This window comes from Poecilia latipinna, unplaced genomic scaffold, assembly GCF_001443285.1.
Source record: "Poecilia latipinna isolate Pla-1442-1.1 unplaced genomic scaffold, P_latipinna-1.0 Scaffold10, whole genome shotgun sequence".
Taxonomy (NCBI): Eukaryota; Metazoa; Chordata; class Actinopteri; order Cyprinodontiformes; family Poeciliidae; genus Poecilia; species Poecilia latipinna.
This window is the reverse complement of record NW_015112626.1, coordinates 394,711-409,775: the sequence shown is the minus strand read 5'-3', so window position 1 is coordinate 409,775 and position 15,065 is coordinate 394,711. Positions and strand designations below refer to the sequence as shown.

Sequence of the window (15,065 nt, the reverse complement as noted above, 5' to 3'; positions counted from 1 at the left end):
ATTTATTTATTTTACATCATATTAGATCTTCTAATTCCTGAAATTGAAAAAAAAAATACAGTTGAAATTAAGTTCAACTTTCATTATTGTGATGTGACGGTTAAATCTGTTGAAATGTTTCTTAGGTGTCACGTCTCTGTACTTTATGCTTTTAAGGAGTCTGTTTTCCTAATTTATTGAAAGGGTCTTAATCATTAGGTCTTCAGGCTTTCTGAAGACCTTTGTTGAAAAGATTTTCACTCATTCTTAGTGACGTTCCTCAGCATTTCAAATGAATATTGTTTATTAAGCCAGTTTCCCCCACTTTCCTACAAAAGCCTGCAAAAGTCGAGACATGACCTTGTTTGTTATGTCACAAGAGATAACTTTGCAGCCCCTGAACTTTTTCACATTTTGTCTGGTTACAACCACAAACATCAATGTACCTGTATTTTTGAAAAGATAGACCAGTGGAGAGTGACATCATTGGGAAGTGGTAAAGAAAAATGTTTTTGAGGTCTTTTATTGATAAAATTCTGAACAGTGTGTAGGACACAGATGTGTCTCAGAAATGCGTCCTCACAGCATGATTCTGCAACCACCATGTTTCACCAGGCGCTGTGCAAAATTGTGCTGACAGCATTTTACGGTTAGACCCAAAACTAAGTTCGGTCTCACTCATTTTGTTCAAAATTGATTTCTTCTTTTGATTCTGTATTTTTTGCAAATGTAAATCTACAGATTTGTAGAGTTCATGACTGCATTAAGATATACCCAGTGTTTTATTTTATTTTTTTTTTTACTGCTCCGTGATTTACTTCTGAGCAGCACTTCATCTTGTGTCTGTGAAGTTATTGGGTGTAATTGCTACTTCAGACCGGCAGGTGGCAACCGGAACCCATCTCAGCGTCACCTCTCGTCTTCTCACCTCCTCCCTATTTTCCAGCAATCCTGCAGACTGATTCCTCTTCATCTCGCCTTAACACCCGATGCTTCGCTTCTCCTCCGTCCTCTCTCCGCCTTGGAGCCCTTCAGAAGAGGACTTGCAGGATCCAGCCGGTAAGCGTTTTCATTCCTCCTGAAGGACAGCAGGTGAGTCCTGCCTGTCCCCGTCTCACTCGCAGGTTCGGGAATAAATGAGATTGATGAAGGCTGCTGCATCTGCTGGGATGCTGCGGGTGAGCCTGTTGGTTCTGGTGTCTGTAATAACGGTGTGAGCTGTGGTTAATTGTTTTTTTGTTTTTTTGAGTGGCAGCTTGATTATAGTCAGCCTGGAATAATATCTCCTTCCTGTAGGTGTGCTTACCTTTATTCTGTCAGATCCTGAATTATCCATATCCCGTTTTTCATCTGTAATGTTTGCATTTGCAATATCCCTCCTTCCTTTTTCTTTTTGGATGATGAATATAGATGTGTTATATTTAGAAAAGGAATGACTGGAGATGAGTAAAACCAAGATGACAGATCCAGCTGGTTCACAGTTAGTCCAGATGTGACAGTCACAGCAAAGACGGAATACAGTCTACCTTTCAGGCCTAAAAGATCTAGCTTATGTTACATTTTTATTTTATTTTTATGTTACACAGCAAACCATCTGCACATCTAATGCTGCAGACTTCGAGTGGGTACACAAAGAAATCAGGACCACTCAGGCATTAAAAATTGGAGGGAGAATGGTGCCTCCATTTCCATCCATCCTCAATATTTCATGAGAATCCTGCACAAACCATCCAGTGAAGCCAAGTAAACTAAACGAGGGTCTTGATCTCTGTTTTGCTTCAGGATGACAACTCCTGATGTAGAGGAAGCCTCAGTTTCACAGAAGACTGCAAGTTATTGCAGTCCACAGTCAAAACAAGTGTACAGATTTCATCACAGCGAAGGTCCTTCCTGGTTGTCAGGAGGCAGGTGGTTGGGTGATTCGCTGGGTGATGGGGGATGGTGAGGGAGAAATATGCTCAGGGAAGCGTGTTGTTAGGACTGGCAGAAATTTCCTAATTATCCCTTGTGCTATAATTATCAGGTTGCCTGAGGTGCTTGAGGAGCACAGCAACAGCAGGAAAACAAGGAAGAACCGGCTGCACGTGCTAGCATTAATGTTCCGTACAGCTATAACTGTCCAGCAAAGCATCAGTGTGTTCCCTAAGGAACTGCACTTTATTCGGAATACATCATATGCACTTTACTTGAGTCCTTACATTTTATGATGCTTTATTTTTTCATATGTTCATATGTTCCTCTTTTCTCTGAGAAAATAGAATATTTCTTCTCAAATACTGTCTGAAGAACTTTTGTGTACAGCACAAATAGTGACTTGAAAGTATTAAAAAAATGTTTTCATGTTACATCCATATACAGTGAAAAATGTATTTCATTGAGATTTCACATGGTGGTCGTATGCAAAGTAGAGTAGAATTGTGGAATTAGAAAGAAATTCCACAAGGAAGTGGAACCTGTTTTTTTCCAAGTTATATGTGTCTGAACAGCCTGAATCAATATTTGCTTTGGTTATGCTTTTGGTCGTTTCCAAAACAAAAGGTAAATCTCTGGCCCAGTTTCAACTTGTTTGTAGCCTCTAAGAGGTTTTCTTCCAGGATTCAGATAAATTTTGTTATTTAGTTTTTTTTCCCATTGACTCTGAACAGCTTCATTATCTGCTTAAGAAAAACATCCCTGCAGCATTGTGCAGCCAACACAATTGTTTAGTGTAAAAATTATGTGTTCAGGGTCACATGCAGTGTCAATTAGAATAGAGTTTTACAAAGGGAAAAAAGATTAGATTGTGACAAATTTAAACTTTTAATTGTTTTCTTACTATGATGTCTTTCTGATTTTCATTGTTCCATATAAGCTAGATTTGCTGACTTAAAGTTCTCCTATCAACAAATTCTCCTACTCAGGCTGAAGAGGTCTAGATTATGAGCTTTTCATTGTTTTCTTTTTATTTGAAAAAAAAAAACAGTGAAAGCACAGGGGTTGCTTTTTTAAACTTTACAGTTATGCCATAATTGGTCTGTCACATAAAATCTAGATAAATTGCATAGACATGTCTGAGTGACAAAAAACAAGTTCAAGGATATAAATGGATTTGCAACATACTATAAATAATAATTGACGTTGGACATGTTCCGTCTAGTAAAAGAAGCAGCTTATTTTTCTTAAAAGTGTGAACAGAATCAAGTTTATCTCTTCAATTACTGTAACGCTGTACTCATGTTTTTCTAACTCAAACTGTTGAGAATTTTGATTCAATAAATCTTCAAAATAAATGCACCATATCATATCTATCATCACTGCTCTGATAAATACTGATGGCCTGGACTGTCTGTGCATTGGTTTGACTTTGTGCTGGATTGATTTCAAGCTGGAATTCAATTTAAGGCATGGGAAAGCAATCAAGACCACAGCAGAAACAAGCCTTTTTACCGATCTGCAGCTACTTTCTTGAAAATGATTTCTTGTCGGGCGTCCCTGGATGTCTGGTTGCCCTCGGGGAGGTGTAAGCTTTATTTGGTGTGAAGAAATGTTATATGAGCTGGCTCGATACAGGCTGTTGGGATTGATCCGCACAATGAAAATTTAAGAACCACAAAGAGAATTGTAGATAAAAGGCTGCAGAGATGAGCAAAGCAGTCTCGTGCTCATCTTAGAGTTTCTTTGCATTTTACAGGCTTTCGACAGAAAGCTTAGGAGAAGCTAACACAAGGTTGTTTTTTAGACATAACACAGCTGCCATCCAGCTATTGTCTAGCTAATATGTCAAAGGGTTTTCTATCGCTTTTACTTTTTAGTGATCTTGACACAAAAAGATACAACTATAAATTGTTGATGTTTTGTGGCATGTTAATGATGAATTCACTTGATACAATCAAAACTTTAGATTGTCCACTTCTTTTTGAACAGGTATGTGTGCCTTACACTGACTGGCACATTTATCTGTAAAAATGTGTGGAAAAAAAAAGAGATAAAATAAATTCATAATTTATTGGAAGAGCAAAATTTCGCATGAACAGCACAGTTCTCACATGACATGTATGTAGCCCATGTTCTCATTTGTGGTTATAATATTGCAATAATCATAGTGACTTAATAATACCATTATTCAATATCACACTATGTTACACAGCTTGTCTGCACTGCAGTAAATTCAGTCAACTCAGGCGAAAATGATGGTAAGACCTGCTATGAAATGAATGTCAGGAATAAATGATGTTTTATTTCCAATGAGTCAGTTGATCCTTATATATTAAAAATTAATAAAATAAAACCAAATGGGGACTACTGAAAAAGTAAAATACCTGGGTATGTTGCAGCAGAATACTGTAAATTACAGCCCCATGATGACAATACACGTACACTATATGCACTTCAAATGTGACAGTAATTCCATGACATGACAGAATTTCATTGTTCTTACATTTAGACCAACATAATATATGTTTTCCTATATGCCAACATTCATAGCAACTAGCAAGATAGGTGACAGTATGACAGCAGTTTAAGAAAGCTAAAAATATGTCCAAAGCTCACAGCAAAGTGTTTTCAGGTCACCAAGTCTCCTGTAGGCCTGTACCATTTTTCACACAATTATCTGGGTTGCTGATACTGTGGCTGCTCCTGTATTTCAAAGTCTCCGTCATTCCTGGAAATGTTCAACCTATAATCCACCTGAGAGACCCAAAAGCAGAAATCACTTCATACTTTGATTTCATTAAAACCTCTTGCGTTGCTGTACGAGACCTGATCGACAGGAACAGGAAGTGCGCGTATGAAGGAATCTGATATGTGAAGTTCTGTTTGTGCCCAGAGCAGATTAATCCAGCCTTTGTTTAACCCTTTGTAGGTTCACATTTTTGTGAGGAAAAAAAAACCCCTCTGATCATTATAATGAGACTTGGCAACAGGACAGTTTTATTAAATGTCCAGTTAGATTTTATGAGCTAAATGAACTTGTAAAACAGCAGCGGATAAATTATTAGATTTGGCGATGAGAGCTTAATGCAGGTGGATTTGTGGGAACGGCTGAGATCAGAGGGACTTTCAAGGCTCTTTTACTGCACAGGAATCCAGTCAGGAAATCCTCTGCAGACATCCTTTATTATTATTATTATTTTTTTTTTGCCTGAAAAGATGAAGGGAAATAATGTAGGAAAGTTATGCCTCTGATTTCCTCCACTTTGCAGAATTGAGCTGCTGCAAAACTTCCTACAGCAGAGATATTTGAGAAACCTGACTGGCACATATGAGCTCGTATGGGTCAAAATGATCCTAGTGAATATTTTGGAGCTATTTTACTGTATTGTGATTATGTAGGAAGTATAGAAATCTAGATATACGCATGGGGGAAAAGGCTCAAATTTAAAATTTATCTTGTATATGTTTTGCTTCAAAACTACTTAAAGACAGATTCTTACAAGATTTACCTCCAACCTCACTCCGTCTTGTTACGTCACTCATGCTTTTGTTTCTGTGTCCTTCAACCCTGAGGGAGAGTCTGGGCTGTTTTGCATTGGAGTTTAGTCTTTAATATGTAGTAAACAATGTATTAAACGTCGGTGAATCTCCAGCCCACAGAAAAGAATGAAGTAAAGGTTTACCAGCTCTCACTCATGTTACTGCTGTGATATATGTGAATGTACTCAGCTGTTACTAAAGCTATAACCATGACCATGCTGCGGTCAGTGGGATTATGGCCAAGACACAGTTGTCTTACATGGCTGTAACACCATATAAGCATCAATCATGTACATTCTGTCAGTATATTAATACTGTATTACTGTGATATGTTAAATTCAAATACTCCCACAGCTGGACAGGGATCCTCAGCAGCCGTTTCAAACAATATCTCCTTACAAATCGGGGCTTTAAATGCACAAAGTGCAGAGCAGCTGAAAGTCTGTTCAGAGACATATAGCAATTGAAAAATGGTCTGTATCATTTACTTTATCAAAGATTCTAATTTCTTTAAAGTATTAAAATATCAGAATATCACATCTGGGGTGGACCAAAACTCCAGCTTCTCATGAACAGCAGGAATGGGACGCCCACTGAGTGAAAACCAAAATACCGGATTCCAGTTGGAGACGGACAAATCAGGCGTTTCATAGGATAATATGGATTTATTACAACTGGTCACATTATCATTATATTTAACATTATGATCACTGCATAATTTTCAGATATGCAGCCCCATTTCTACCCTTTCTCTCTAAGCTAAGAAAAGAACAAAAAAGCATTTGCATTACTGAACAGATTCCTAGTTGCTATGCAAAATTTATTGTAGAAAATCCCAAATAATATGGCAAAATAACAAACCTTTCAGTGACCTTTTGAAGGATTCATCCACCCAAGTTAGTGCTTCCAAAAACCAATAGCAGTGCTGCACAGCTTGAACATGGCTTGCTGTCCCTTTAATTGCAGAAGAGCCCTGAAAATGAGAACCCTTTCACAGTAAATGCAGCCATCAACGGAGCTAAGAGCCTCCTGTTCTGCCTGCAGCACAGCATGCAACTCTTATTCACTTCTGAGAAGACAACATAGTTTCTTTCATGTCAAACAGTGACGAACCGCGGTCGATGTAAGTTCTGTCGCTCTTTGTTGCATTTATAAGTGCGCGCAACAACAAAAAAATCAGAAATTAGAATTGAAAACGCAGCACAAAGTAAGAGCTGCCACATAATGCATTATTTATGACAATATCGATACAACAGATGGGTAAACAGATAAGTTAAAGATTATATGGTGTATTCCTTGTTTTGTTTTCCTCTCTGTTAATGTTACTCAACATTGCAAAAAACAGGGCAGATATTAAGTCATTCCTTGATTGTGTGGTTCAAAAAATATAATTTGATCATCTCTTTGTTCCTCTCCCTCCAGTCATCAATATTGATAATGTTGTTAAATCCTTCTTTTAGGGCATTGTGAGGACTAGTGACGTCTGTCCTAGTTTCCGCTTTTATTTACAATCATATTTATACAGGGCATCTGAAGCTTGATGAGCTTCTGTCTCCTGTTATCTATGTCACACATAGACCTGGGCAAGTAGCATTAAGTGTTGATTCATACTACATGACTTACACTTCAGGTTAGCTTGCTTACAAACAAGTTTTCTAAAAACTATAAATCCTGATTTATAGTTATCTGTGGGTCCTGCAAGAACCACTGATATTTTATTCATTTTCACATTAAAATCTGACATTTACTGATACTGATGATGCCTCTTTAAAGTTAAATAAAAAACTAATTTTGATGAGCAGTCAAAAAGCATAATTTTGTGTTAACTAATTAATAAATGGGTAGTAAAAGGTGCAATATTTAGTTAAAACTATGCCACCTGAGTTTTGAGTGGAATATATATGTACAGATGAAGTGCTTTGTTTCATCCTGAATGCAAAATATATATTTATATATATTGTAGAGTTTTGGCTTAATTACTTCCCTGAAAGTCTGACTTTCCTTGAGTCTGTATACTCCAGTTAACGATTAATCAATTACTAAATTTGTTGACGATTATTTCAATAATCAATTCATCACAATTAATCCAATGAATCATTTCAGCCCTAATGACAAATATTGTGGGATCAGCCTGTGATACCAATTCTAATGTCATGCTGTTTTTATTTTGCTCTCATCTTACAGATTCCAGACACATCTAATGAAGACATCTATTCAAAGTTTGCTCTTCTCTGAGACATTCTGATTCCTTCAATGTTGGAAAAAAAAGCATGTCATTATGCTCTCCTTTTGTGTATGTAGGGCTTTTTAATGGGAAGGCAGAGATTTATAACCGAAGCTATGGATGAGTGATGTGAGCGACCTCCTTAGGGTGCCACAGACTCTTAGCTTTGTCCATAATGTGTGATCAAGTAGAGCCAGTTGGTGACCGGGAGTTGAGGAACAACAACCAGCAGGGTGCCGGTGATGCAAACGCCAACAGAGTTCAGACAGAGGAGGATGATGGGAGAACTGGACGTACTGGCTCTCTGTCAAGGATAATGACTGAGACAGCAGAGCAAGACAAAGTTGTCATCTGGGGCACAGACTCTCAGTGTGACGACCCCGAGCTGGCTGAGTTTGAGATGTTGGAGTGTCAGGAGCTGGAGGCTTATTTGGTTGAGGATGGGGAAGATTTTGTCGGGCTCACAGAGAGGAAGAAACATCAAGAGGAGACCTCACCGTGCAGCAACGCCGAAGAAAAACAGGCAACGGGCGGTACAAATCGGAAAGGAGTGAAGTCGGTTGTGGATGTTGCCTGTGAGCAGGAATCATCAGCGTCTCATGTCTCTGATACTGATGTTTTTGTGACCTGCTTGTCCACCACTGCTACTCCGACGACAGACTCCTGGCACGTTGCCCCTGGTAACCACTCTGCCCTCTTAGAGGATCTTACAGTGGCCTCGCAAACCTGTAGCATCATCTCTGAGCGAGACAAAGCCCCCCAAAAGGCTGATCTCTCCTTGTCGACTAGAAAAAGCTCAACACACCAGCAAGATTTAGACATGAATTTAAATTCAACACCCCACCCAGAGATTATTGTACCGCAACAGCAAGTGGAGAATGGTGTCTTAAGCAAGGATGTAAGCAACGAGCAGAACACGGATAATAACCAGAGAAATGTGGAAGGAAAAACCATTTCAAAGGGAGATTGTGATAATACAGACCACAAAACTTTATTTTGTGCAGAAAGCAAAACTAAAATGGATAAAAGCACACAAGCCAGTGAAATCCTTGAGTTGATAAAACCAGTTAAAAGTGGTGCAAAAGCAATTCAGCCATCAAGTGAACCAAAAGCCATAAGAAAACAAAGCTCATTTGAAAACGGTCTAAAGAAACAAAACTCTTTTGACAGGAGTTTCAAAAAGCAGCCGTCCTTTGAGAATTCTTTGAAGAAGCAGCTTTCTTTTGATAACTGCCTGAAAAAGCAGGGCTCCTTTGAGAACAGCTCCAGCTTGTCATCTCAGGAGCGGAGGAAAACATGGGGAAGCCCTGGTCGATCTGCAACCCCGGCAACTCCCAAAACTACCTCCTGCTCACCCAAGAGACAGCCGCCAGGTTCTCCAGCTAAAGTCCAGGGCGCAAGGGCTTTGAGTTTGGAAAGAAGTGCCGCTTTTCAAAGAAATGTCAGTCAGTTCGTCAGACTTCCAAATAAAATAAACATAAACAGTGGCATTCCCAAACCTATTGTCCCTCAACAGAAAGAAAATGAGCCCAAAATTCCCCCTCTATCACAGAAGCCCAAAAATGTGAGACCAAAAATCATTACATACGTTCGAAAAAGCACACCAGCAAAATCACAAGACACCAACACCCAGTCTGAAGGGTTAACAAAGGCAACTCAACCACCACCTTCTTCTGGTGCACAAGCTCAGAGGGACTCCAAGGGGGTTCCTCAATCCAGATCCACTCCAGTGCTCAGCTCCTCCAATGTACTGTTCGACAAATACCGACAGGAGTTGCAGAAGGCAGGGCACTATCCGCCAGCCGCAGTTCCAATGGGCGTGAAACCTCCAGGGAACATCACACCTCAGAGGGTGAGCGGGAAATCAGAGAGCTTTCATGAGGAAATGTCAAAGAAATATGTCCAAGAGGTGAGATGTGGATTCTGGATTTCACCTATTCCTGACATACAATGACAATCAAGATGTCACATAATCATTCTCCCTTACCTTTTCACTTTGCAACCCTAAACTTCAATATATTTATTATGAAAGGAAATGTAGTTTTTGTGACAGTAATTGGTTGCTTATGTCCTTCATCAGCATCTTTACCAAGATGGTGGCAGCGTCTATCGTTCACCTAGAACTCTGAGGCCTCAGCTGGGTTTGGGGGCAGTCACCAGGCAGCCCGCGGCCAAGACAAGAGTCCCACAGATGGGTCAGAGGTCAGCTCCACTATCCTGCCGTGGAGCCAGCGTGTCCACCCCGGGCCTCCAGGACCAAGCAGGTAAGATGGTGGAAAGTTAACCTACATCACTGTTTGAGAAATCTTTAAAAGGTTAACATTAGGAATTTCTGTCAATATTAATTGCATATTTCAATTCTTTCAAGCCCTCATGTGGTTTGGTGCATGCTGGTCTCTTCTATATCGTGCTCTAAGTTTCTGAATAGATGTTTTTTTTGTTTTTTTTTTGTTTGTTTTTTTTTAACCAGGTTTTGATTTTGTGCTGTTGTTTATTTATTCATTTATATCCATGTGTAAATTAGATAATGTTAAGCAGTCATGTCACAACAGCTATAACCTGAAAAGGGAACCCCAGCTTCATTTCCACATGGAAAACCACATATATTTCTGCCAATGTCCAGAAATCACGCCCAAAAGTGTCCTGCTGAAGTCGGGCCAGTCCGGTCTCCGTCCTCCAGGCTTTTCCAGCCTTCCAGCTGCTCGACTAGCTGCTTTAGACGTCATACGCAGCTCCAGCGCCTCGTCGATGTCCAGCAGCCAGTCCAACAACAGCTGTGACAATGACCAATGTCACTGTAAGTCGTGATGCTTTTTCTATTTGACTGTGCTCTGACTATACAAGCTCAAGTCAATAAATTAGAAAACTGTTGTGACATGTTTTATTTCAGTTATTTGAATAAGAAAGTGAAACTCATATTCATTAAACACAGAGGGATTTATTTGAAGTGATGACCATTGGCTTACAGTACTCATGAAATTTAGAATATCTCTTCACACAATTAAAACATAATTTTATTCCAGAGCAATGTTAAGTTTGTTTTTCTCTCTCTACAATTATGTGGCTTAAATGGTTTTCTCATTAAATTTGGGATTTTTTTTTTTTTTTTTTTTTTTAAAATTGGACAAACAAACTGAACCTAAAAGGCTTGTTAAGATGTACTGATTTACATCACAATTAAAGTGTACACTTCTTAATATTCAGAAATTTGCATCTCAATGTAATAGAATATCAATAAAAAGTTAGTATTTTTCAAGTCAAGTCAAGGAATAAGACATGCTTAGATTGATTACAAAAAGAGTGCTGCAGTATTTCAAGTGTTTCATAATTACAGCTTATGGCAAATACCCCAAATTGATGAGTGATCAACTTGTAAGATTTATTTAACTGTGATCTATTTTCATAAAAGGGTGCTTATTAAAAACTTTAATGTGTTCCAATCAATTTATAACAACTTTATCTTTTGGCTGCCAAGAACATAGCTTTGATCCATCCTTCTATGGACTCCTGAAAGTGTGCTGTGGTACCTGGCAACAAGATGGCAACAATACAATTTTAGCTAAAATAAATAATAAAAAAAAAAGAACAAGAAAAGAAAACTGATCATGCTAACCAGAATCCAAGTTTGTTGCAACTACTAATGAAAAGGTACCAATCAGAGTATCCAAGGCCTCTTGCTACTCATTGTGTTGTTGTTGTTGTGGAGGTTGGATTAATATTGCACATGCAGCCAAGCATGCAAACAACAGCATGAATTGCTATAGCTCTGCCTATTAGTCAGTGCTCTTCCTGGCTTGGTACCTGCTTCAGTTTAAATCAAAATGTGCTGACTCTCCCCGGTGGATTCAGACTGCTGCAGTGTGAAGAGATGCTGCAGTCCCTGTGAAAGTATCACACAGACCTACAGGGTGTTCATTTTAGAGCCAGCAGTTGTAAGATTCAGGCAATTAAGTGTGCAGTGGTGTACAGTACAATCTGATCTGGACTAAGGTCACAGTAAAGATGCTCAAGGGCAAAAGACTTTGTTTTTTTTTTTCAGTCTGAAAGTGTCACATTACCTGTAGAAGGTGGAGCTTGTGTCAGCACAACCATTGATTTAGCAGCTGAATATTTTATAAGTAATGTAATCTGTCTGTCTGGTTTTTGACTTCCTGTTTATGCAGACATAGTAAACTTTAATCTGGACATGTTTGTGTGTATAAATGGTTAGAAACAATTAACAACTAGAAATGCACTAAGTAGAATATTCCTTGCATTTCCAATTTCACATTATTACCATAATTTATATGTAGCAGAGAGTAAGAAGAAAGGTGTAAGCAGCGCATATTCAAGCATGATTGACAGTGCTAACTAAGACCTTCTTCCTGGCTGTGATTAGTTGTTTCTGACCAATCGTTCTATTTCTGCAGATGGCAGTAGTAGTACAGGGAGGAGGCAGAGGAGCTTCATTTTTTTTTTCCTTATCCATCTCATTTTGTACAATCATGACAAAGTAACAGTTTTAACAAATGTGTATAAAATATATTTTTTATAAAAGTATATGCAATTTTGAGGGGGGAATACAAGATACAAAGGTATCTTGTTAGAGCTAATAGTTTCAAATGGCGTGTCTTTAACCTGGAAAGAATTCTTCTTTAATTGAAATCACATTAACATCAGCTTAAATAGTCTAGTTTTGCTGTAGCAGGTCACAGGGCCGCTGTGTTTTTCAAGACATACCTGCAGGTAAAGCACAGAGATTCACCTTTATCTTTCTCCTTCCTTTGTAGATCCCTGCTCTGGCGGTGATGGAACACTTCCACACAAAGCCATCATAGTCAGTGAAACCTCCCAGTCTCAGGGCCGGGTTCAGCCCTCCAGCGCTACGAGTCTGCAGCATCGTAACCTGTCACCCCAGCATGGCTCCTCCCTCGGTACAGTCAAACATCGAACAGACAGGAGGAAATAGATTTCCAATATCCAGTTTCAGTGTGTGTGCTTGTGAGCGATGATCAAATTAGAGTTATCCTGAGTTGAGATCATGTTATCTCCATGCCTGAATGCAAATTTTGACAGATGGGCTGGTTTAGACCTCGAGCTGTGCCGGATCATTTGATTGTATCACCAAAAGAAGGCATTAAAAAAAAAAAAAAAAAAAAAAAAACATTCCAGTAAAGCGCTGCAAACTATTATTTCTCTTTAATGAAGTTTGTTTTGTATATTTTTAGATTAAACATTTGAATAGCACTTTTGCCTTTTAGGAAGAAAGAGTTAGGTTCTGGGATCTCTCCAGGTACTCCAGCTTCTTCCCAAACACATAACCACTGGTTACTGGTTAATTGGTCTCTTTACGGCGAATGTATGTCTGTGCACGTTTTTTGGTCCTGTTGTGTTTCTGTACTGCCTTGTAACTGGTGACGTGTCCAGGATGTACCTCCCTTATCCAGTGACCAATGGAAACTGGCATAAGCACCCCCTCTCCCTGCAAGGACAAACTGGCCTAGAAAATAAATGGATAAAATTACTTTTTTTTTCTTACCCAAAATGTTTAAAAAAGAAAAACAGAAATAATAATTAGGCTTTTCATAGAGCATTGTGTTTTTGTTGAGACGTTTTACTCCATTTTCTGCTTTTTTAAATTGTATCTTAGCATGACATTTTAAAACCAAAAACAGCAATCATGCAGTGCTTCCTTTATGATCATCAATGCCTTAATGACCAGTTTCCTCACTGATAGTCTAATTAAGGATTTCTGAAAGAATGTGCAGAAAACACCACAAATGCAGCTCTCGGTGCTGTTGTAACTACTCCTTAGCGCTGCAGTTCAGAAGTGATGCAGCACCACACACTGCACTTCCTTTCTGCTCCTGTAGGAGGCAGTGTGTGCTCGATCAAATTCCTCATGTTAATATTTGATTTGAATGTTGGGAATCAGCACCATTTAGTGGTCATTCTGCGTAATTGGTAGTTTCCTGGTTCATCTGTATTGTCTCCTTTTTAACGGGCATTGCAACTAGGATAGTTACTATCATACAGTTGCTATTTATTCAAGGTAAATATATTTTAATGTTTTATTTTAATGTTTTTATTGCTTTTCATGAGCTTTACTAAGTGATAAATTTAATTAGATTACATTTATAAACTTAAAGTTTCTTACACAATTACACTCTAACATTTCTCACCTGAATTTAATTGAATTTTGCCCAGATCTTAAAGACAAAATGGAAAGTGGTGCAAAATTGCACTGTCAGTTTCAGTCTTAACTAGAAATTGTCTCTTGTACTTCAGTGTTGCCTTTGACTGGTCCATTTTAGTAGATAATCTAAACATGTTGAAACACTTTTGTTTTCACAATTCTTTTCTGAAAAATTAGGATGAGTTGAAAAGGTTTCAACTTTGATAAAAACCTCTGGTTTTTAACATGTGTGCCATGCTGGGGTTTAAGCCAGAGAAGGATATACTTTGAAGAAAGCAAACTCTAAGAAAGAACATCCCTCTAAATTATGAAATGTATTCTTATAGGTAACCAGTTATATACTAATAATGTTTATTCTTTACTAGAATCTATTTTGGAACTCTTTTGATCCTGCCTCCTACATTTTTGGCATGTATCCTGGAACGCTTCAGGAAATCAAAGAATGCTTTAATCTTGGACATTTTGCAGCAGATCACCAGTTTTCTCCCCTGCACAGTGTCGAGGACAGTGCTGCAGAAGGACACAGAGGCTCTGCTCTCACCAAGATCTTCCCCTAAAAGATGTGCTGTGGTTCCACCAAAGCCACAATCACCCGGTGAGTCTGTCATGTCACACTGCTCACATGTCAACCTTCTCTCTGCTCTACACACATATTGTACCCAGAGGTTGTGCCCTACATGGTATGATGTCTCTTAAGTTTGTTCCATGTCATCGCCTGCTTCTGTTCCTTTAAAAATTTAAACTGTGTTCACAATCTCTGCTCCTCATTTCCTGATCTTACACCAGGTGACCTGACGTTGTCATAGCAACAAGCTACAGTAGCCGTAATGCTGCTATAGCTCCCTCTGCGCCCGTTCTTCCGGCTCAGATTACATCAGTGCTCACCACCAGTTTTTTGCTATATTCAGAGACCACTGAGAAAGAGAGAAGCGGTCGTAGCAGATAGAGTTGCAGTACGGTGAAAAATGTTCCAATACAGGACACACATCATGTGGTCCCACTTGAAAAGTAGGAAGCTGCTCCTCTTTCCACAATGTGCAGAAATAGATCTTATTTACTCTTTCCTGCTTGGGGATTTGCCAAGATAGGAAAATTAATTATACAAAGCAAACAGAGCTCATCGTTATAAAGTCGTATGACTCATTGCAGACAGTACAGGTGCACCTCATTAGTTTAGAATATGATTCATTTCATCAGTTTAATCTAAACAGTAAAGAACATACATATCATATA

At 38.7% G+C, this 15,065-nt stretch overlaps 1 protein-coding gene across 1 annotated transcript; it reads left to right on the top strand.

The window, feature by feature from the left end:
* Positions 1–879: 879 nt before the first annotated feature.
* On the top strand, positions 880–12,774 carry LOC106945590 (uncharacterized). The gene is made up of 5 exons (XM_015029376.1): positions 880–1,038; positions 7,618–9,566; positions 9,738–9,921; positions 10,281–10,454; positions 12,427–12,774. Exons 2-5 carry the CDS (start codon positions 7,833–7,835, stop codon positions 12,603–12,605), a joined length of 2,271 nt encoding a protein of 756 aa, XP_014884862.1. The 5' UTR covers positions 880–1,038; positions 7,618–7,832; the 3' UTR covers positions 12,606–12,774.
* Positions 12,775–15,065: the final 2,291 nt, after the last annotated feature.

Coding starts and splice junctions, on each gene's coding strand:
- LOC106945590 (XM_015029376.1), top strand. CDS start 7,833: ATGTGTGATCAAGTAGAGCCAGTTGGTGACCGGGAGTTGAGGAACAAC. Junction 9,922..10,280: donor GGGCCTCCAGGACCAAGCAG/GTAAGATGGTGG, acceptor GCCAATGTCCAG/AAATCACGCCCAAAAGTGTC. Junction 10,455..12,426: donor TGACAATGACCAATGTCACT/GTAAGTCGTGAT, acceptor CTTCCTTTGTAG/ATCCCTGCTCTGGCGGTGAT.